Source organism: Dendrobates tinctorius, unplaced genomic scaffold (genome assembly GCF_039654945.1).
Source record: "Dendrobates tinctorius isolate UK_male_01 unplaced genomic scaffold, ASM3965494v1 ptg000129l, whole genome shotgun sequence".
Lineage (NCBI taxonomy): Eukaryota > Metazoa > Chordata > Amphibia > Anura > Dendrobatidae > Dendrobates > Dendrobates tinctorius.
Window position 1 is genome coordinate 30,133,226 of NW_027361797.1, and position 24,876 is coordinate 30,158,101.

General features: G+C 44.3%; 1 protein-coding gene across 1 annotated transcript in view; it reads right to left on the reverse strand.

The window, feature by feature from the left end:
- The window catches only part of LOC141047691 (multidrug resistance-associated protein 1-like), a 164,572-nt gene that overhangs the window by 23,017 nt on the left and 116,679 nt on the right, over positions 1–24,876 (reverse strand). The window contains exon 26 of the mRNA XM_073542906.1: positions 24,097–24,223. Coding sequence (XP_073399007.1) covers positions 24,097–24,223 — 127 coding nt within the window. The remainder of the gene's footprint in view (positions 1–24,096; positions 24,224–24,876) is intronic.

Sequence of the window (24,876 nt, forward strand, 5' to 3'; positions counted from 1 at the left end):
TCCCTTATCTACGTAATAATCTTGGTTCCATTCTCGTTTCTATGTAGTTAGCTTGCTTCTGTTACAGTATCTATGTAGGCAGTAAGCTTTGTTCTGTTCCCATATCTATGTACCAGCCTGTCTTTAAAGCTTGTCATCTCTACTGCTTTAATGCAGTGGCCAGAGATAAGTTGGGCAGAGGTGGGCCACCACAATTCGAGGGCCACTGCCTTGTGATTGCCCCCCAGGCTGAAAAGTGACAGCCAGCCCCTGGTCCAGGGGCGCCCTATAGGGAGGTACCAAGTGGGAGACTCCCTGAATGAAAGTCTTCACCTGCAGATTGGTAGCTATCCTGTGCTGGAACAGAACGGATAAGGCCGATATTTGTCTCCTGAGGAAACTTGGGGCCAAGCCTGAGTCTAGGCCAGACTGAAGAAAAGCCAAGATGTTGGGAATAGAAGATCTCAGTGGAGAACAACCATGGTTCCGACACCATGTGAAGAAAACCTTCCAGGTGTGGTGATAAATACGTGCTGAGGCCGGCTTCCGGGCGCTAACCATTGTAGCGACCACATTGCAGCCGAACCCAGCCTGGGTTAGAATCCAGGATTCAACGGCCAAGCCGTCAAACACAGGGCCCCTGAGTTCGGGTGGTTGATCGGGCCCTGGGACAGTAAGTCTGGGCGCACTGGCAAGCGCCAAGGAACGTCGACGAGTAGCTGTACTAGGTCTGCGTACCATGCCCGACGAGGCCAATATGGAGCCAGCAGAATCACTGGCACCCCTTTCGCCTTGATCGTCTTGATGACCCTCAGAAGTAGTGGCAGCGGGGGAAATAGGTATGGGAGGCGAAACTGGTTCCATGACAGAACCAGTGCATCCACGGCAATTGCCTGCGGATCCCGGGATCGAGCGACAAACGCTGGTACCTTGGCGTTCACTCTGGAGGCCATTACGTCCACATCCGGCGTCCCTCATCGTTTGCAAATCTGCTGGAAGATCTCGGGGTGAAGTGACCATTCCCCGGATGCGAGACCCTGCCGTCTGAGGAAGTCTGCCGCCCAGTTCTCCACGCCCGGGATGTGGACTGCCGATATCGCCGAGTGGTTTCTCTCGGCCCAATGAAGCACATGCCCTACCTCACGCATGGCTGCCCTGCTGCGGGTGCCCCCTGATGATTTATGTAAGCCTCAGTCGTGACGTTGTCTGACTGAATCCGAGCGGGCCGGCCTGCTAGAAGGGGGTGAAACTGTCGCAGAGCTAGCCGGATTGCCCGTATTTCCAACAAGTTGATTGGGAGGCGTGCCTTCTGCGGCGACCACCGTTCCTGGGTCGTGTGCTGGCGAAAAACCGCTCCCCAGCCGAGGAGGCTGGCGTCGGTTGTCATCACCAACCAATGGTCTGAGGGAAAGGGCTTGCAATGGAGAAGTGAGGCACTGGCTGTCCACCACCCGAGTGCCTGTGTGACCCGCGTGGGCAACCGACACCGGCGATCGAGAGAGAATGGTTTTTTGTCCCAGACTATGGAAAAGACGGTCCAGCTCAAAAGGGTAAAATCCAAAATATTTTATTTAGATATCCATAAAATAGGTATACAAAATACAAAAAATGCATATACCCGACCGGAAAACCGGAGGGAAGGTTGAGGAGACAACCTTTACCCTTTTGAGCTGGACCGTCTTTTCCATATTTTGTCTACTGCCTGACAGAGATGTGGCCCATGCTTGAAAGCAACATGGAAGTACAAATGGTGAGCTTAACACTTTTTTTTCTTGCACTTTTTGTCCCAGACTGATAACAGGGCGTGCTGCAGGGGGCGAAGATGGAGCTGGGCAAATGGAATTGCCTCCATTGCTGCCACCATCCTTCCTAGGATCCTCATGCAGAAGCGGATGGTATGAGGGACCGGTGTTATGATTGAGTCACCGTAGAAGGCAAAAACAGAAATGCTAGCTAAGTCCAGAAAACCAGAGAGGTTGGCAGCTATCGGATTGCAGACCCCTGAACCTATCAACACAACTAGCAGTAGCCGTGGGGGGTTCCTACGATGCCCTAGGCCCCTCGATCACAGCCAGAGGACTAAATAGCCTAAAGACAGAAAGGGAAATCTAAACTGCCCCAGAGCAGACCCCAAAGCAAAAGGCAGCCCCCCACATATAATGACGGTGAAGCAAGAAGAAAGAACACAACACAGACAGAAAGATAGACTGAGCAAAGACGGGGCCCAAGCTAACTAGATAGGAAAGGACAGGAAGGCTGCTGTCTGCAATCCGTAAAAAACCCTATGAAAATAAGAGCCAACAGACTGACAGTGAAAAAGGCCCTGAAGACGCTAGGCTTCAAAAAGACTATGTCAGTACTCAGGAATATTCTGAAGACAGAGCAACAGGCAAAAGGAAATTCAGCTCACCCCAGCAGGGAATGGCAGAATCCAGGAAAGCAAGGCAAACAAAAACAAAACACAAATGCTAAAAGGCAAAGCAGAAAACTTAGCTTTAGAGGAGCAGGAATCAGACTGGTCTCCTAGAAGTCCAAATATATAGCAGGGGTATCTCAAACCAATGTCAGATATTTAGAGGTAGCAAATTGGTATATCATGAACTATAAAACATAACCTTTAATGATTCCTTAAAAACCATGCATCAAATCTAGACAAACATGTGCCAAAGTGCAATTGTGTAGTGCTCTATTTAAAAACAAACCGTTATGTACTTTATGAGGTACCATATGGCCCTAGACATTATCGTATTTCTTGTCCAAATATTTATAAACCTGGACTCTCCGACCATATGGGCCTTATACATAAATATTCATATGCCAAAGGGCCTTTATGTCATCAGAATTATTACTTGTTAGACATATCCTCAACCCGTATACAAATAGCATAGCGTGTGTACAGCACCGGTCAAATGCATAAGCATAAAATCACCTCATCAGCAATTTATATCTATTTATGATACCACTGTAGAAACTGAAACCGCTGTACTTATCTTTGGACGCCTCTATATATAACGGATGATCAGGTAAGGTCCATCTGAAAACCCTAGAATCATGACCCGATCTCCAGAATTGTCACCCAACGCGTTTCATCAATGTCTGACTCATCAGGGGTATTGTGACATCTTTTTCTGGCGCATAGCTCGCCCATTGTGAGATAGCTGCCTTTTATAAATCGCGGCATACCGCGGCTTATTGCCGTTTCCGGTTGCCCCGTTCAGTACTTCCGGTTTGCGCATGACGCCGGCATCTGCTCAGGCAACTTGCCCCACTTCCTGGGTTTTCCTAAACAGGCGCCGCGCGTCATGTTGGGACAGGAACCGACCCTACCCTGCCCCACTTCCTGGGCGTAGCCGGGCCTGTCGGTCTGCATATCAAAATATTGCGTGATTGGTCTAAGCAGTCACCTGACCATCACGTACCATTAGGAGCCGCTCATTTTGTTTTACTACATCAATCTAATAGTGCGGCTTCATTTACTCAATCACAAAATGTTGATTGCGTCCCCCTATCATTATTTATACGGGATCTGAATTATTAAGTCATTTTATGATTGCATAGGCGTTATGAATCAGTACAAAACGCCAACACCCATATTATGGACATTGTCAAGGATTATCTTGTGAATAAAAACAAATTCTTTACACCCCATCGTAGGGAAAGAAACAGAAAAAGAAAAATAATCAGGGTACCATCTGCAAATTATGTATAATGTGGAGTTTGTTCAATTATTTTGTTGCATGCATAATAGGGGATACCACCAACCTCCATGTATCTGTAGGAATTATAGAAAGGGTGCCCACTAAATCTGGCCCTAAATGTCCCTAACTGACTGTTCCCTACCTCACGCGGAGGTTGGCACCCTAAATTCCTGCGCAATGGCGCCCCCACTCCTCGTCGGCTCTCCCTGAGCTAAAAAGCCCTATTAAAACTCCCTACAAGAAGGAAGAAAAGGATAGTGTCTCATTAAGTCCTTTGGGATATACAGATTGTAATGAGAAAATCCAATATGTTTCTCTTTGGAGTATACGTTTATCCCAATCACCTCCTCTTGGATTTTGGGGGACCTTTTCTATGCCCATGAAACTGACCGCCTTCACATCACCCTTATGTCTTTGATTGACATGAGTGGCTACCGGTGTATCACGTTTAAGAATTATATCTCTATGGTGTTCACCTACCCTCACCCTCAACTCCCTCTTGGTCTTGCCGATGTATTCAAGGCCACAACTACAGGTGATTTTATATACCACTCCTATTGATCTGCAATTAATGAATTGACCAATACGATAGATCTTTCCTGTGACATTGCTCTGAAATTCTTTACTTTGGTGAATAGAGGTACAATATTTACAGCTACCACATCTGTAACAGCCTTTCGGCTGTGTACCTAACCATGTTGGGCTGTATGAGGTTCTCTGGGTATAATGGCTGCGGACCAACCTATCCCTCAAGGAGCGGCCCCTCCTAAATGTAATTTGTGGATTATCCGAGATCAAGCCTCCAAGATCTTTGTCCATACATAGAATTGGCCAATGTCGGTTCATAATGGCTCTCAGCTCATTTGCCCCATTGGAAAAAGTGGTGATGAACCTTATGATATTGTCTTCATTGGTTTGCTGTTTGGGTATAAGTAGTTCTTTTCTTTCCTTCTCTACCGTAGATTTATAAGCCCCTTTAAGAATGTCATCTGGGTATCCTCGTTCATGAAAACGAGATCTAAGGTCATCTGCTTGTCTCTTAAAGTCTCTCTGATCAGTACAGTTCCTTTTCATGCGTAGGTACTGGCCTTTAGGAATACCTTTTTTCAAGGGGACTGGATGGCTGGATTCCCATCTTAGAAGGGAGTTCGTAGAGGTAGGTTTCCTGTATGTTTCTGTAACTATACGGCCATTTTCTCCCCTCTTAATGACTATGTCCAGGAAGGGTAGTCTATTCACACTAACCTCACATGTGAAGCTAAGACCAATATCATTTATATTAAGATCTTTCACAAAGGTTCTAAAACTGTTCTCATCACCTCTCCAAATAACAAATACGTCGTCGATGTAGCGGAGCCATAGCACTATTTTGTCCTCCGCCACATCAACCTGCTCACCAAAAACGACATTTTCCTCCCACCAGCCCAGGAGCAAATTAGCGTACGATGGCGCACAGGGATTGCCCATCGCAGTGCCCCTGAGCTGATGGAAGAACCTGCCATCAAAAAGAAAAAAATTTTTTGTGAGACAGAATTCCAGGGCTTGCATAACAAACAGGTTATGTCTCTTACATTGGACGCCCCTTGTCTTTAGGAAATAGTCCGCAGCCATCAGACCTTTATCATGGGGAATGGATGAGTACAAGGCTTCTACATCTATTGAACCCAATATCATATCGGTGTCCAATTCGATGTGGTCGAGTTTCAATAAAAGGTCGGTGGTATCCCTTGTATAGGAACTGAGTGATGTAACAAATGGTCTTAGAATTTTGTCTACATATATACCCAAATTTTGGGTTAGACTTCCTATACCCGATATAATCGGTCGGCCTTTCAAAGGCGAAAGGCCTTTATGAATCTTAGGCAGAGCATAGAATGTTGCCACAGTCGGGTGTTGTGGAATCAAAAATTCTTTCTCATTTTTATCAATGAGTTTTGCTTGGAGGGCCCCATTCACCAACTTCTTAAGATCATTCAAGAAAGTGTTAGTGGGGTTATGTTCCATTCTTTCATATCCCATAGATCTATCTAACAATGAGTAGCACATGGTTTTATATTGTGCTACATCCATCAATACTATATTTCCCCCTTTATCTGCGGGCTTCACTATTATAGTATCGTCTCTCTCTAGCTCCAGAAGCCCATCCATCTCAGACTTGGTAAGGTTATGGAATCGTCTTTTTTTCCCATTATCCAATTCCTTGATATCTCTAGATACCAGGTTGGCAAATATGTCAAGGGCCCCTATATCGTTGCTAATAGGTGGCATTTGTTTGCTCTTATTTTTTAATTGTGTGAATGGTCCCTCACCCAAATCGTTGGGATTCATATCCCCCAAATTGAACAAAAATCTCACATCATTAAGTAGGTCTCCCTCTATACCCAATTCAGTGCAGCTTTTTTTATCCATATTAATGAAATGTTTTTTCCACTTAAGTTTACGAATGAAGAGCTGTAAATCCTTAATCGTTTCAAAACATTCAAGATCTGATGTTGGGACAAAAGACATCCCCTTACTGAGAACCGCCATCTGTTCTTTACTTAGGGATTTCGAGGAAAGGTTAATTATATGATTGTCTATACGGGGTTCCTGCCGTTGAACCTGTTTCTTAATGGGTAACTTGTGTCTAAAAAATGATCCCTCTGTGGGGAACCTCGACCAGATCCTCTCCCCGCACGTAGACTCCCCCTTCCCCTTACTCTCCCTCTTCCAGGTTTGTACCTCGTTTCTGAATCAGAAAACTCAGCCTCTGAAGATGATATATCTGTCTCCTGCGATCTGTTAGTTTTTCCGTAATACACTGAATATGCTTTATTATCCCTGAATTCTTGTAAATCCCGGATAAAATATTTATGCTTCCTTTCTTTCAGATGATATTGAAATTTTTCTATAATGTTTTGTAGACTAGATTCTTTCACCGTAAACTCGGCCTCTGCAGAAAATTTCTTCGTAATCTCTATCTGCTCTCTCAAACGTTCATTAATGTTATTTAACATACACTTCTCCTCCTCAAGGAGTATTTTCATAAGTTTCAATGAGCTATCAGTTGCTTCTTTCTCTAATTTGGCCAATAGTGTTGTATTCTTATATCTATAACCAAAGTTAATTGATATTCTAAGATGGCGGGGAACTATTCCTGCTTTTATATAACTTTCCAAGCTCTGTACCTCCCACCACGAAGTGACCTGTTCTTTATAAACCTTGGTCAACTCTTTAAAAGCAGCACTGAAAGAGGGTATGTACTTTTTCTGTGTAAAGGTACCATCTGAAAATACATCTTTCGCTTCATTGATCCACTGATTGGTGTCTATTCCTGTAACAAGAAATCCTGCCATGTCCAACTATTACAAATATATAGCAGGGGTATCTCAAACCAATGTCAGATATTTAGAGGTAGCAAATTGGTATATCATGAACTATAAAACATAACCTTTAATGATTCCTTAAAAACCATGCATCAAATCTAGACAAACATGTGCCAAAGTGCAATTGTGTAGTGCTCTATTTAAAAACAAACCGTTATGTACTTTATGAGGTACCATATGGCCCTAGACATTATCGTATTTCTTGTCCAAATATTTATAAACCTGGACTCTCCGACCATATGGGCCTTATACATAAATATTCATATGCCAAAGGGCCTTTATGTCATCAGAATTATTACTTGTTAGACATATCCTCAACCCGTATACAAATAGCATAGCGTGTGTACAGCACCGGTCAAATGCATAAGCATAAAATCACCTCATCAGCAATTTATATCTATTTATGATACCACTGTAGAAACTGAAACCGCTGTACTTATCTTTGGACGCCTCTATATATAACGGATGATCAGGTAAGGTCCATCTGAAAACCCTAGAATCATGACCCGATCTCCAGAATTGTCACCCAACGCGTTTCATCAATGTCTGACTCATCAGGGGTATTGTGACATCTTTTTCTGGCGCATAGCTCGCCCATTGTGAGATAGCTGCCTTTTATAAATCGCGGCATACCGCGGCTTATTGCCGTTTCCGGTTGCCCCGTTCAGTACTTCCGGTTTGCGCATGACGCCGGCATCTGCTCAGGCAACTTGCCCCACTTCCTGGGTTTTCCTAAACAGGCGCCGCGCGTCATGTTGGGACAGGAACCGACCCTACCCTGCCCCACTTCCTGGGCGTAGCCGGGCCTGTCGGTCTGCATATCAAAATATTGCGTGATTGGTCTAAGCAGTCACCTGACCATCACGTACCATTAGGAGCCGCTCATTTTGTTTTACTACATCAATCTAATAGTGCGGCTTCATTTACTCAATCACAAAATGTTGATTGCGTCCCCCTATCATTATTTATACGGGATCTGAATTATTAAGTCATTTTATGATTGCATAGGCGTTATGAATCAGTACAAAACGCCAACACCCATATTATGGACATTGTCAAGGATTATCTTGTGAATAAAAACAAATTCTTTACACCCCATCGTAGGGAAAGAAACAGAAAAAGAAAAATAATCAGGGTACCATCTGCAAATTATGTATAATGTGGAGTTTGTTCAATTATTTTGTTGCATGCATAATAGGGGATACCACCAACCTCCATGTATCTGTAGGAATTATAGAAAGGGTGCCCACTAAATCTGGCCCTAAATGTCCCTAACTGACTGTTCCCTACCTCACGCGGAGGTTGGCACCCTAAATTCCTGCGCAATGGCGCCCCCACTCCTCGTCGGCTCTCCCTGAGCTAAAAAGCCCTATTAAAACTCCCTACAAGAAGGAAGAAAAGGATAGTGTCTCATTAAGTCCTTTGGGATATACAGATTGTAATGAGAAAATCCAATATGTTTCTCTTTGGAGTATACGTTTATCCCAATCACCTCCTCTTGGATTTTGGGGGACCTTTTCTATGCCCATGAAACTGACCGCCTTCACATCACCCTTATGTCTTTGATTGACATGAGTGGCTACCGGTGTATCACGTTTAAGAATTATATCTCTATGGTGTTCACCTACCCTCACCCTCAACTCCCTCTTGGTCTTGCCGATGTATTCAAGGCCACAACTACAGGTGATTTTATATACCACTCCTATTGATCTGCAATTAATGAATTGACCAATACGATAGATCTTTCCTGTGACATTGCTCTGAAATTCTTTACTTTGGTGAATAGAGGTACAATATTTACAGCTACCACATCTGTAACAGCCTTTCGGCTGTGTACCTAACCATGTTGGGCTGTATGAGGTTCTCTGGGTATAATGGCTGCGGACCAACCTATCCCTCAAGGAGCGGCCCCTCCTAAATGTAATTTGTGGATTATCCGAGATCAAGCCTCCAAGATCTTTGTCCATACATAGAATTGGCCAATGTCGGTTCATAATGGCTCTCAGCTCATTTGCCCCATTGGAAAAAGTGGTGATGAACCTTATGATATTGTCTTCATTGGTTTGCTGTTTGGGTATAAGTAGTTCTTTTCTTTCCTTCTCTACCGTAGATTTATAAGCCCCTTTAAGAATGTCATCTGGGTATCCTCGTTCATGAAAACGAGATCTAAGGTCATCTGCTTGTCTCTTAAAGTCTCTCTGATCAGTACAGTTCCTTTTCATGCGTAGGTACTGGCCTTTAGGAATACCTTTTTTCAAGGGGACTGGATGGCTGGATTCCCATCTTAGAAGGGAGTTCGTAGAGGTAGGTTTCCTGTATGTTTCTGTAACTATACGGCCATTTTCTCCCCTCTTAATGACTATGTCCAGGAAGGGTAGTCTATTCACACTAACCTCACATGTGAAGCTAAGACCAATATCATTTATATTAAGATCTTTCACAAAGGTTCTAAAACTGTTCTCATCACCTCTCCAAATAACAAATACGTCGTCGATGTAGCGGAGCCATAGCACTATTTTGTCCTCCGCCACATCAACCTGCTCACCAAAAACGACATTTTCCTCCCACCAGCCCAGGAGCAAATTAGCGTACGATGGCGCACAGGGATTGCCCATCGCAGTGCCCCTGAGCTGATGGAAGAACCTGCCATCAAAAAGAAAAAAATTTTTTTTGTGAGACAGAATTCCAGGGCTTGCATAACAAACAGGTTATGTCTCTTACATTGGACGCCCCTTGTCTTTAGGAAATAGTCCGCAGCCATCAGACCTTTATCATGGGGAATGGATGAGTACAAGGCTTCTACATCTATTGAACCCAATATCATATCGGTGTCCAATTCGATGTGGTCGAGTTTCAATAAAAGGTCGGTGGTATCCCTTGTATAGGAACTGAGTGATGTAACAAATGGTCTTAGAATTTTGTCTACATATATACCCAAATTTTGGGTTAGACTTCCTATACCCGATATAATCGGTCGGCCTTTCAAAGGCGAAAGGCCTTTATGAATCTTAGGCAGAGCATAGAATGTTGCCACAGTCGGGTGTTGTGGAATCAAAAATTCTTTCTCATTTTTATCAATGAGTTTTGCTTGGAGGGCCCCATTCACCAACTTCTTAAGATCATTCAAGAAAGTGTTAGTGGGGTTATGTTCCATTCTTTCATATCCCATAGATCTATCTAACAATGAGTAGCACATGGTTTTATATTGTGCTACATCCATCAATACTATATTTCCCCCTTTATCTGCGGGCTTCACTATTATAGTATCGTCTCTCTCTAGCTCCAGAAGCCCATCCATCTCAGACTTGGTAAGGTTATGGAATCGTCTTTTTTTCCCATTATCCAATTCCTTGATATCTCTAGATACCAGGTTGGCAAATATGTCAAGGGCCCCTATATCGTTGCTAATAGGTGGCATTTGTTTGCTCTTATTTTTTAATTGTGTGAATGGTCCCTCACCCAAATCGTTGGGATTCATATCCCCCAAATTGAACAAAAATCTCACATCATTAAGTAGGTCTCCCTCTATACCCAATTCAGTGCAGCTTTTTTTATCCATATTAATGAAATGTTTTTTCCACTTAAGTTTACGAATGAAGAGCTGTAAATCCTTAATCGTTTCAAAACATTCAAGATCTGATGTTGGGACAAAAGACATCCCCTTACTGAGAACCGCCATCTGTTCTTTACTTAGGGATTTCGAGGAAAGGTTAATTATATGATTGTCTATACGGGGTTCCTGCCGTTGAACCTGTTTCTTAATGGGTAACTTGTGTCTAAAAAATGATCCCTCTGTGGGGAACCTCGACCAGATCCTCTCCCCGCACGTAGACTCCCCCTTCCCCTTACTCTCCCTCTTCCAGGTTTGTACCTAGTTTCTGAATCAGAAAACTCAGCCTCTGAAGATGATATATCTGTCTCCTGCGATCTGTTAGTTTTTCCGTAATACACTGAATATGCTTTATTATCCCTGAATTCTTGTAAATCCCGGATAAAATATTTATGCTTCCTTTCTTTCAGATGATATTGAAATTTTTCTATAATGTTTTGTAGACTAGATTCTTTCACCGTAAACTCGGCCTCTGCAGAAAATTCCTTCGTAATCTCTATCTGCTCTCTCAAACGTTCATTAATGTTATTTAACATATGAAAATACTCCTTGAGGAGGAGAAGTGTATGTTAAATAACATTAATGAACGTTTGAGAGAGCAGATAGAGATTACGAAGGAATTTTCTGCAGAGGCCGAGTTTACGGTGAAAGAATCTAGTCTACAAAACATTATAGAAAAATTTCAATATCATCTGAAAGAAAGGAAGCATAAATATTTTATCCGGGATTTACAAGAATTCAGGGATAATAAAGCATATTCAGTGTATTACGGAAAAACTAACAGATCGCAGGAGACAGATATATCATCTTCAGAGGCTGAGTTTTCTGATTCAGAAACTAGGTACAAACCTGGAAGAGGGAGAGTAAGGGGAAGGGGGAGTCTACGTGCGGGGAGAGGATCTGGTCGAGGTTCCCCACAGAGGGATCATTTTTTAGACACAAGTTACCCATTAAGAAACAGGTTCAACGGCAGGAACCCCGTATAGACAATCATATAATTAACCTTTCCTCGAAATCCCTAAGTAAAGAACAGATGGCGGTTCTCAGTAAGGGGATGTCTTTTGTCCCAACATCAGATCTTGAATGTTTTGAAACGATTAAGGATTTACAGCTCTTCATTCGTAAACTTAAGTGGAAAAAACATTTCATTAATATGGATAAAAAAAGCTGCACTGAATTGGGTATAGAGGGAGACCTACTTAATGATGTGAGATTTTTGTTCAATTTGGGGGATATGAATCCCAACGATTTGGGTGAGGGACCATTCACACAATTAAAAAATAAGAGCAAACAAATGCCACCTATTAGCAACGATATAGGGGCCCTTGACATATTTGCCAACCTGGTATCTAGAGATATCAAGGAATTGGATAATGGAAAAAAAGACGATTCCATAACCTTACCAAGTCTGAGATGGATGGGCTTCTGGAGCTAGAGAGAGACGATACTATAATAGTGAAGCCCGCAGATAAAGGGGGAAATATAGTATTGATGGATGTAGCACAATATAAAACCATGTGCTACTCATTGTTAGATAGATCTATGGGATATGAAAGAATGGAACATAACCCCACTAACACTTTCTTGAATGATCTTAAGAAGTTGGTGAATGGGGCCCTCCAAGCAAAACTCATTGATAAAAATGAGAAAGAATTTTTGATTCCACAACACCCGACTGTGGCAACATTCTATGCTCTGCCTAAGATTCATAAAGGCCTTTCGCCTTTGAAAGGCCGACCGATTATATCGGGTATAGGAAGTCTAACCCAAAATTTGGGTATATATGTAGACAAAATTCTAAGACCATTTGTTACATCACTCAGTTCCTATACAAGGGATACCACCGACCTTTTATTGAAACTCGACCACATCGAATTGGACACCGATATGATATTGGGTTCAATAGATGTAGAAGCCTTGTACTCATCCATTCCCCATGATAAAGGTCTGATGGCTGCGGACTATTTCCTAAAGACAAGGGGCGTCCAATGTAAGAGACATAACCTGTTTGTTATGCAAGCCCTGGAATTCTGTCTCACAAAAAATTTTTTTCTTTTTGATGGCAGGTTCTTCCATCAGCTCAGGGGCACTGCGATGGGCAATCCCTGTGCGCCATCGTACGCTAATTTGCTCCTGGGCTGGTGGGAGGAAAATGTCGTTTTTGGTGAGCAGGTTGATGTGGCGGAGGACAAAATAGTGCTATGGCTCCGCTACATCGACGACGTATTTGTTATTTGGAGAGGTGATGAGAACAGTTTTAGAACCTTTGTGAAAGATCTTAATATAAATGATATTGGTCTTAGCTTCACATGTGAGGTTAGTGTGAATAGACTACCCTTCCTGGACATAGTCATTAAGAGGGGAGAAAATGGCCGTATAGTTACAGAAACATACAGGAAACCTACCTCTACGAACTCCCTTCTAAGATGGGAATCCAGCCATCCAGTCCCCTTGAAAAAAGGTATTCCTAAAGGCCAGTACCTACGCATGAAAAGGAACTGTACTGATCAGAGAGACTTTAAGAGACAAGCAGATGACCTTAGATCTCGTTTTCATGAACGAGGATACCCAGATGACATTCTTAAAGGGGCTTATAAATCTACGGTAGAGAAGGAAAGAAAAGAACTACTTATACCCAAACAGCAAACCAATGAAGACAATATCATAAGGTTCATCACCACTTTTTCCAATGGGGCAAATGAGCTGAGAGCCATTATGAACCGACATTGGCCAATTCTATGTATGGACAAAGATCTTGGAGGCTTGATCTCGGATAATCCACAAATTACATTTAGGAGGGGCCGCTCCTTGAGGGATAGGTTGGTCCGCAGCCATTATACCCAGAGAACCTCATACAGCCCAACATGGTTAGGTACACAGCCGAAAGGCTGTTACAGATGTGGTAGCTGTAAATATTGTACCTCTATTCACCAAAGTAAAGAATTTCAGAGCAATGTCACAGGAAAGATCTATCGTATTGGTCAATTCATTAATTGCAGATCAATAGGAGTGGTATATAAAATCACCTGTAGTTGTGGCCTTGAATACATCGGCAAGACCAAGAGGGAGTTGAGGGTGAGGGTAGGTGAACACCATAGAGATATAATTCTTAAACGTGATACACCGGTAGCCACTCATGTCAATCAAAGACATAAGGGTGATGTGAAGGCGGTCAGTTTCATGGGCATAGAAAAGGTCCCCCAAAATCCAAGAGGAGGTGATTGGGATAAACGTATACTCCAAAGAGAAACATATTGGATTTTCTCATTACAATCTGTATATCCCAAAGGACTTAATGAGACACTATCCTTTTCTTCCTTCTTGTAGGGAGTTTTAATAGGGCTTTTTAGCTCAGGGAGAGCCGACGAGGAGTGGGGGCGCCATTGCGCAGGAATTTAGGGTGCCAACCTCCGCGTGAGGTAGGGAACAGTCAGTTAGGGACATTTAGGGCCAGATTTAGTGGGCACCCTTTCTATAATTCCTACAGATACATGGAGGTTGGTGGTATCCCCTATTATGCATGCAACAAAATAATTGAACAAACTCCACATTATACATAATTTGCAGATGGTACCCTGATTATTTTTCTTTTTCTGTTTCTTTCCCTACGATGGGGTGTAAAGAATTTGTTTTTATTCACAAGATAATCCTTGACAATGTCCATAATATGGGTGTTGGCGTTTTGTACTGATTCATAACGCCTATGCAATCATAAAATGACTTAATAATTCAGATCCCGTATAAATAATGATAGGGGGACGCAATCAACATTTTGTGATTGAGTAAATGAAGCCGCACTATTAGATTGATGTAGTAAAACAAAATGAGCGGCTCCTAATGGTACGTGATGGTCAGGTGACTGCTTAGACCAATCACGCAATATTTTGATATGCAGACCGACAGGCCCGGCTACGCCCAGGAAGTGGGGCAGGGTAGGGTCGGTTCCTGTCCCAACATGACGCGCGGCGCCTGTTTAGGAAAACCCAGGAAGTGGGGCAAGTTGCCTGAGCAGATGCCGGCGTCATGCGCAAACCGGAAGTACTGAACGGGGCAACCGGAAACGGCAATAAGCCGCGGTATGCCGCGATTTATAAAAGGCAGCTATCTCACAATGGGCGAGCTATGCGCCAGAAAAAGATGTCACAATACCCCTGATGAGTCAGACATTGATGAAACGCGTTGGGTGACAATTCTGGAGATCGGGTCATGATTCTAGGGTTTTCAGATGGACCTTACCTGATCATCCGTTATATATAGAGGCGTCCAAAGATAAGTACAGCGGTTTCAGTTTCTACAGTGGTATCATAAATAGATATAAATTGCTGATGAGGTGATTTTATGCTTATGCATTTGACCGGTGCTGTACACACGCTATGCTATTTGTATACGGGTTGAGGATATGTCTAACAAGTAATAATTCTGATGACATAAAGGCCCTTTGGCATATGAATATTTATGTATAAGGCCCATATGGTCGGAGAGTCCAGGTTTATAAATATTTGGACAAGAAATACGATAATGTCTAGGGCCATATGGTACCTCATAAAGTACATAACGGTTTTTTTTTTTTTAAATAGAGCACTACACAATTGCACTTTGGCACATGTTTGTCTAGATTTGATGCATGGTTTTTAAGGAATCATTAAAGGTTATGTTTTATAGTTCATGATATACCAATTTGCTACCTCTAAATATCTGACATTGGTTTGAGATACCCCTGCTATATATTTGTAATAGTTGGACATGGCAGGATTTCTTGTTACAGGAATAGACACCAATCAGTGGATCAATGAAGCGAAAGATGTATTTTCAGATGGTACCTTTACACAGAAAAAGTACATACCCTGTTTCAGTGCTGCTTTTAAAGAGTTGACCAAGGTTTATAAAGAACAGGTCACTTCGTGGTGGGAGGTACAGAGCTTGGAAAGTTATATAAAAGCAGGAATAGTTCCCCGCCATCTTAGAATATCAATTAACTTTGGTTATAGATATAAGAATACAACACTATTGGCCAAATTAGAGAAAGAAGCAACTGATAGCTCATTGAAACTTATGAAAATACTCCTTGAGGAGGAGAAGTGTATGTTAAATAACATTAATGAACGTTTGAGAGAGCAGATAGAGATTACGAAGAAATTTTCTGCAGAGGCCGAGTTTACGGTGAAAGAATCTAGTCTACAAAACATTATAGAAAAATTTCAATATCATCTGAAAGAAAGGAAGCATAAATATTTTATCCGGGATTTACAAGAATTCAGGGATAATAAAGCATATTCAGTGTATTACGGAAAAACTAACAGATCGCAGGAGACAGATATATCATCTTCAGAGGCTGAGTTTTCTGATTCAGAAACGAGGTACAAACCTGGAAGAGGGAGAGTAAGGGGAAGGGGGAGTCTACGTGCGGGGAGAGGATCTGGTCGAGGTTCCCCACAGAGGGATCATTTTTTAGACACAAGTTACCCATTAAGAAACAGGTTCAACGGCAGGAACCCCGTATAGACAATCATATAATTAACCTTTCCTCGAAATCCCTAAGTAAAGAACAGATGGCGGTTCTCAGTAAGGGGATGTCTTTTGTCCCAACATCAGATCTTGAATGTTTTGAAATGATTAAGGATTTACAGCTCTTCATTCGTAAACTTAAGTGGAAAAAACATTTCATTAATATGGATAAAAAAAGCTGCACTGAATTGGGTATAGAGGGAGACCTACTTAATGATGTGAGATTTTTGTTCAATTTGGGGGATATGAATCCCAACGATTTGGGTGAGGGACCATTCACACAATTAAAAAATAAGAGCAAACAAATGCCACCTATTAGCAACGATATAGGGGCCCTTGACATATTTGCCAACCTGGTATCTAGAGATATCAAGGAATTGGATAATGGGAAAAAAAGACGATTCCATAACCTTACCAAGTCTGAGATGGATGGGCTTCTGGAGCTAGAGAGAGACGATACTATAATAGTGAAGCCCGCAGATAAAGGGGGAAATATAGTATTGATGGATGTAGCACAATATAAAACCATGTGCTACTCATTGTTAGATAGATCTATGGGATATGAAAGAATGGAACATAACCCCACTAACACTTTCTTGAATGATCTTAAGAAGTTGGTGAATGGGGCCCTCCAAGCAAAACTCATTGATAAAAATGAGAAAGAATTTTTGATTCCACAACACCCGACTGTGGCAACATTCTATGCTCTGCCTAAGATTCATAAAGGCCTTTCGCCTTTGAAAGGCCGACCGATTATATCGGGTATAGGAAGTCTAACCCAAAATTTGGGTATATATGTAGACAAAATTCTAAGACCATTTGTTACATCACTCAGTTCCTATACAAGGGATACCACCGACCTTTTATTGAAACTCGACCACATCGAATTGGACACCGATATGATATTGGGTTCAATAGATGTAGAAGCCTTGTACTCATCCATTCCCCATGATAAAGGTCTGATGGCTGCGGACTATTTCCTAAAGACAAGGGGCGTCCAATGTAAGAGACATAACCTGTTTGTTATGCAAGCCCTGGAATTCTGTCTCACAAAAAATTTTTTTCTTTTTGATGGCAGGTTCTTCCATCAGCTCAGGGGCACTGCGATGGGCAATCCCTGTGCGCCATCGTACGCTAATTTGCTCCTGGGCTGGTGGGAGGAAAATGTCGTTTTTGGTGAGCAGGTTGATGTGGCGGAGGACAAAATAGTGCTATGGCTCCGCTACATCGACGACGTATTTGTTATTTGGAGAGGTGATGAGAACAGTTTTAGAACCTTTGTGAAAGATCTTAATATAAATGATATTGGTCTTAGCTTCACATGTGAGGTTAGTGTGAATAGACTACCCTTCCTGGACATAGTCATTAAGAGGGGAGAAAATGGCCGTATAGTTACAGAAACATACAGGAAACCTACCTCTACGAACTCCCTTCTAAGATGGGAATCCAGCCATCCAGTCCCCTTGAAAAAAGGTATTCCTAAAGGCCAGTACCTACGCATGAAAAGGAACTGTACTGATCAGAGAGACTTTAAGAGACAAGCAGATGACCTTAGATCTCGTTTTCATGAACGAGGATACCCAGATGACATTCTTAAAGGGGCTTATAAATCTACGGTAGAGAAGGAAAGAAAAGAACTACTTATACCCAAACAGCAAACCAATGAAGACAATATCATAAGGTTCATCACCACTTTTTCCAATGGGGCAAATGAGCTGAGAGCCATTATGAACCGACATTGGCCAATTCTATGTATGGACAAAGATCTTGGAGGCTTGATCTCGGATAATCCACAAATTACATTTAGGAGGGGCCGCTCCTTGAGGGATAGGTTGGTCCGCAGCCATTATACCCAGAGAACCTCATACAGCCCAACATGGTTAGGTACACAGCCGAAAGGCTGTTACAGATGTGGTAGCTGTAAATATTGTACCTCTATTCACCAAAGTAAAGAATTTCAGAGCAATGTCACAGGAAAGATCTATCGTATTGGTCAATTCATTAATTGCAGATCAATAGGAGTGGTATATAAAATCACCTGTAGTTGTGGCCTTGAATACATCGGCAAGACCAAGAGGGAGTTGAGGGTGAGGGTAGGTGAACACCATAGAGATATAATTCTTAAACGTGATACACCGGTAGCCACTCATGTCAATCAAAGACATAAGGGTGATGTGAAGGCGGTCAGTTTCATGGGCATAGAAAAGGTCCCCCAAAATCCAAGAGGAGGTGATTGGGATAAACGTATACTCCAAAGAGAAACATATTGGATTTTCTCATTACAATCTGTATATCCCAAAGGACTTAATGAGACACTATCCTTTTCTTCCTTCTTGTAGGGAGTTTTAATAGGGCTTTTTAGCTCAGGGAGAGCCGACGAGGAGTGGGGGCGCCATTGCGCAGGAATTTAGGGTGCCAACCTCCGCGTGAGGTAGGGAACAGTCAGTTAGGGACATTTAGGGCCAGATTTAGTGGGCACCCTTTCTATAATTCCTACAGATACATGGAGGTTGGTGGTATCCCCTATTATGCATGCAACAAAATAATTGAACAAACTCCACATTATACATAATTTGCAGATGGTACCCTGATTATTTTTCTTTTTCTGTTTCTTTCCCTACGATGGGGTGTAAAGAATTTGTTTTTATTCACAAGATAATCCTTGACAATGTCCATAATATGGGTGTTGGCGTTTTGTACTGATTCATAACGCCTATGCAATCATAAAATGACTTAATAATTCAGATCCCGTATAAATAATGATAGGGGGACGCAATCAACATTTTGTGATTGAGTAAATGAAGCCGCACTATTAGATTGATGTAGTAAAACAAAATGAGCGGCTCCTAATGGTACGTGATGGTCAGGTGACTGCTTAGACCAATCACGCAATATTTTGATATGCAGACCGACAGGCCCGGCTACGCCCAGGAAGTGGGGCAGGGTAGGGTCGGTTCCTGTCCCAACATGACGCGCGGCGCCTGTTTAGGAAAACCCAGGAAGTGGGGCAAGTTGCCTGAGCAGATGCCGGCGTCATGCGCAAACCGGAAGTACTGAACGGGGCAACCGGAAACGGCAATAAGCCGCGGTATGCCGCGATTTATAAAAGGCAGCTATCTCACAATGGGCGAGCTATGCGCCAGAAAAAGATGTCACAATACCCCTGATGAGTCAGACATTGATGAAACGCGTTGGGTGACAATTCTGGAGATCGGGTCATGATTCTAGGGTTTTCAGATGGACCTTACCTGATCATCCGTTATATATAGAGGCGTCCAAAGATAAGTACAGCGGTTTCAGTTTCTACAGTGGTATCATAAATAGATATAAATTGCTGATGAGGTGATTTTATGCTTATGCATTTGACCGGTGCTGTACACACGCTATGCTATTTGTATACGGGTTGAGGATATGTCTAACAAGTAATAATTCTGATGACATAAAGGCCCTTTGGCATATGAATATTTATGTATAAGGCCCATATGGTCGGAGAGTCCAGGTTTATAAATATTTGGACAAGAAATACGATAATGTCTAGGGCCATATGGTACCTCATAAAGTACATAACGGTTTGTTTTTAAATAGAGCACTACACAATTGCACTTTGGCACATGTTTGTCTAGATTTGATGCATGGTTTTTAAGGAATCATTAAAGGTTATGTTTTATAGTTCATGATATACCAATTTGCTACCTCTCCTAGAAGTCCACAGAGAAATCACCCGCAGGGCAGAAGGGCGTCGGCAGCCTTATATCCAGTCCGTGACTCCACTCAGCCAGTCATCATCATTAGGCTCAGGTGCCTGATAATCAGGCTCATTACCTTCCTTTACCAGAATAGGGAGTTCACCAGACCTCAGTGACGAAGGGGAAAATGAACTCACAACAGACCGGTTGGCGCAGCTTCCGGGCTCCCTGCCGGAGAGCTAAAGCCTTGTCCCGAGGGAGAGTTACCAACCCCTCGGGAAGTGTCGAAGATCATTCCTAAGAAAGCGATCCTCTGAGCTGACACTGGGGATGACTTTTTCAGATTGACCAACCATCCTAAGCGGGAAAGAGTATCTAGCGTGATGCTGACTGTCTCCTCGCATGCCCAAAAGGAAGGGCCTTTGACCAAGAGGTCGTCTTCATAAGGAAAGACAACTATGCCCCGGGGTGTGTAGGGTGGCCATGACGACTGCCATAACCTTTGTGAATACCCTGGGAGCGGTGGCCAACCCGAAGGGCAGTGCTGCGAACTTAAAGTGTAGGCCGCTGATGGCGAAGCACAGGAACCTTTGGTGCGGGGGAAAAATGGTAGGGATGTGTAGGTAGGCGTCTTGGATGTCGATAGAGGCCAAGTATTGTCCCCGCCCCATGGCAGATATGACTGAACAGAGAGACTCCATCCAGAAATGTCGGATCCTGATAAACTTGTTTAGGAGATTTAGGTCCAGAATGGGCCTGATGGCCCCATCCTTTTTGGGCACCGTGAACAGGTTGGAGTAGAACCCCTGATATTTTTGTTCTCCGGTACCGGAACAATGACTCCGTTGTGCTGGAGTAATTTTATGGCCTTGAGTAAAGCCCTTGCTCGGGCGATTACTTTTGGAGGACGGGAAAGAAAAAACCGTCTTGGGGGGGTATTTGATGAATTCTGTCTTGTACCCCGAGGACACCAGCTCCGTTACCCATGTGTCGTGTGAGACGGAAAGCCAGGCGTGACGAAACCAAAGCAAGCGGCCGCCTACCTTGCTGAAGTCGCTTTGAGATTGCCTCGAGTTATTTAGCTGCAGATCTCTAGGACCTAGGTCCTCTTGGATCTGGGCTGGTGGGTACGCATGCTCCCCAACGGGTTGGCTCTATATGAGACCTGCCAATCGCTGTCCTGGCTGGGACGACCTGAAGCGGAGGGATTGGTTGCTGCAGCCCACCCGGGGTTGCGAAAGGACCGAAACCCTGTCTGAGGCTGGTGGCGAAACGGCTGCTTAACCCTTTGTTGAGGGAGATAACTGCTCTTTCCACCTGTGGACTCAGAGATGAGCTGATCCAACTTCTCCCCGAACAGACAACCGCTCTGATAAGGCAAGGAAGTCAGGGATTTCTTGGAAGTTGTGTCTGCCCGCCATGTCCTCAACCATAAAGCCCTCCTAATTGAGATCGCATTTGCCGCAGCGAGAGCCGCGCAGTTGGCCGCATCCAAAGATGCATTAATTAGGTAGTCCCCGGCCAAAGTGATCTGATTTGCGATCTCTGATACATCTGCTGGTAGGTCCATACCCTGCAGGGCTCTGTTCAATGATTCTGAACAAGCCATCATGGCCTTTGCTACCCAGGTTGCCGCAAATGAGGGGGAGAGTGCTGAACCTGATGCCTCAAATACTGAGCGAGCTAGGCTCTCTATGAGACGGTCAGTGGGATCCTTGATAGAGGACCCACTAGGTATGGATAAAAGGGTCCAAGAGGCCAAGTGTGACACGGGTGGATCTACCGTTGGGGACTCTGCCCATTTTTTACGGAGATCAGGGGCGAACGGATACCTCGCCTCGAGCGCCTTTTGCCCTGAGAACCGTTTGTCGGGCCGCTCTCTGTGTTGTTGCACTATGTCCTCAAATTCTGGGTGAGAACTAAACACGCTATGCGGCCGCTTTGATCACTTAAATGAGACCTTGTGACCTGAGGCCAAGGTGGAATCATCTTCGATCCCAAGGGTCTGGTTGACGGTCTCAATGAGACTGTCAATTGTTTCCCAGTATTCTGGAGTACCTGAATCAAGCGGCTCATCCGAGTCGTAATCTGAGCTCCCGTTAACGACCCTTAGTGAAGGTGAGCGAGAGGCCGAACTTATGGATGCCGAAGCACCAGATGGACCGGGAGATGCTGTGTGTGGTCGTTTCCCCTGCGTCTACCTGGAGTGAGAGCGGCCCCTGCTGGCCGGAGGCTCCTGTGAGGTGGAGGACTCCTCTAACACAGGCGAGCCGGTATCCCTGCCCCTATCTGGGGCTCAAAGGGACTCTATTGCTCTCGTAAGCGATGCCATGGACTGAGACAGAGACAGAGCCCATTCCAGGGGGCTCGGTACACTGGGCTCGGTCGCAGGGGAGGGCTCCTGGGCACGTTCGGAATCGCAGGCTTCGCAAATCTGCTGGGTTTGCGCCCGTGGGAAGGTGGACTGACAGGAGGTGCACACAACATAAAAGAATGTGTGTGCCTTTGCTTTTCTGGACATGCTGGCTGCTAAGTGATATGCCAAGGACCAAAAAAGCTGCTTAGCCTCTGGAAAATACACAGAGGGTGGCCTTCCTCCGGGGTAGCACTTACCCCAGTCCTGTGTCCCCTGTCCTGAACCTGTCAGATGTCCAGCCCGCCGCTCAGCTGTTTCTTCTTTAAAAAACAGCGCGCTCCGGCGTGTGGGCAGGCCTCTGGACGAAGAGGCGGCCCCGGGGCGTCATGGGGCGGAACTTCCGTCCGCAGCATAGTCCATGGCAGAAGCCGGGGACTAAATTTCTGCCGCCCGCCCGAGGCCCGATGGGCGGGTCCGCCGGAAGTGGCCGCGTCACAGGGGGTTGGACTTCCGCCCGCGGCCTAGCTCCGGGAAAAACCGGGGACTAAATTTCTGGCGTGCACCCGGACTCGGGGAGGGACCGCCGGACACTGAGCCAGGAGACTGAGCCAGGAGTCTGCGCTGCCGGCTGCCACGCTATGTGGCGCACCCAGGGAGCCCGGGGACCAGGAGTGCCGACCACGGGGGTCCACATGAGCCCTCCCAGCCCACCTCCTTCCATGCCTCACCCCTCGACGTCCTCTTGATCCTCAGGTTAGGGGGGGAAGGGGGGGGCAAAAAAAGTTTAAGGATGGTGCAGGCACCCTAGCTCCATCTTCCCTTATAGGGGTTGAGGAGAGTGACCGTCCGCCACCTTCCATCACCGCTGTCTGGCATTGATGATGCAGTGGGGGCCACAAGGACTGTTCGCAGGCCTCTGTACAGCCTAGGGTTTCACTACCTTAGGGTGGTCAGGGCTCAGTCCGGCATCATGTCCCACGTAGCGGGAAAGGATACGTGGAGGCGACACTCGCACTTGCTCGCCCGTTGTTGGTTTGGGGAAATCGGACCCTTTCAATAGGATCCGTTGCCCCTGTCTTATCTGCATGGAAAAAATGACTGAGTCGGGAAAAAAAGACCAGACATGTGCCTCCAATGGACACTAAGCAAAAACTGATTCCGCCCGCAACCGGGGTGAGGGTGTATATGGCGGAGGAGCTAACCTCTTTTTTTCACTTAGTGTCACCTCCAGGTGGCAGTAGCATACACCCACAGTACCTATGTCCCACAATGAGGCGAAGGAGAAAAAAATGTTCATGTCCCGAGATAAACTTATAAATGTGCCCCTGCGTAATGGATATGTCTAACCATGCAGGGAAATGGTCAGATATATCACAGCTCCTGGGCAAGGGGGGGGAAGCAAAAAAGAGTATACAGACAGGACAGCCGGGGATCACAGCTGATTCTTTTTCAAGTTTTTAAACAGGCAGGGATTGGGAAATGTTTTTCCCTTACAGAAACCAGCAGCTGTGATCCCCGGCTGTCCTGTCTGTATACTCTTTTGCTTCCCCCCTGCCAAGGCGCTGTGGTATGATCAGACCATGTTCCTGTACGGTCAGACACAGCCATTACACAGTACACAGCAGGGGCACATTTAGAAGATTATCCCAGCACAGGAAATTTTTTTGAAACACATCCAATTGTGGAACTTCTTATTATTCCAAGAGCCATTAATTAAAATGTACTCAGTTTGTGGGACGACCACTTTAAGGAGATTTGTAGACCTCCCATTCAGCAGTTAACAGATTACGGACCTAACTGATGGACCGGAGTTATGGAATTTGGTTTTCCCATCTCTAGATATTATTTAATGGTTCAGCATCTGATTAAGTAGTTATGTGCATAACATTATACTTACCCGGAGAGAGTTCACTACAGCAAGGCCAACAAGTCCAGGAGAAATGCTCTCCCTGAATAGTACCCCCACGATAGCAACTGTAAAGACTATGAAATTACTAAGGAGATCACAGCGGACACTTAGCCACCTAAGAAAGAAAACAACGCAAAGATTACAACTAACAGCTAAACTTCCATCAAACTAAGTAAACAATACATTTCCATCAAAGGGGAAACGCAATGCATCTATTAGCACTAATACATGAGTCTGCGCACTCATTGATACTCAGGCTGAGCTTGGCTCTTATCTAGCTTCTCTTCTTCTCTAATCTAAGCACTACAACAATTAGGCTAAAGAGTTGAGCAGCCCAGTCATGGCTGACAGTCTTGTTGCTAGGGACACACTGCCTAACAACCGCAGTCTTGTAGACCATCATTTAGCATCCTACAAGCTGAACATATGTCTAAGGTTACTACAGCACAACAAAATTCTTAGTGAATTGAGTCACAGTCATCGTATATCTTAGAAAAATAAAGAGAAGGACCTCTATAACTTATGTCTACTTTCTAAAAAATTATTGGTTTTGGCACTTGTCACCTTGATTACAAATTTTGTAGACATTTTAACCAAAATCTCTAAATTGCTGATGCAAAAATGTCTGAATAAATATCAGCCAAAGCCACATAGTGGCATAATTTGATGAAGGTCTGGAGAGAGGCTCAGGTGGCAGTCTTGCAGACCTGAGAAAAAGTGGCCTGATGCATGACCACCTAGAAGATCCCAACAAGACACCCCAGCTCA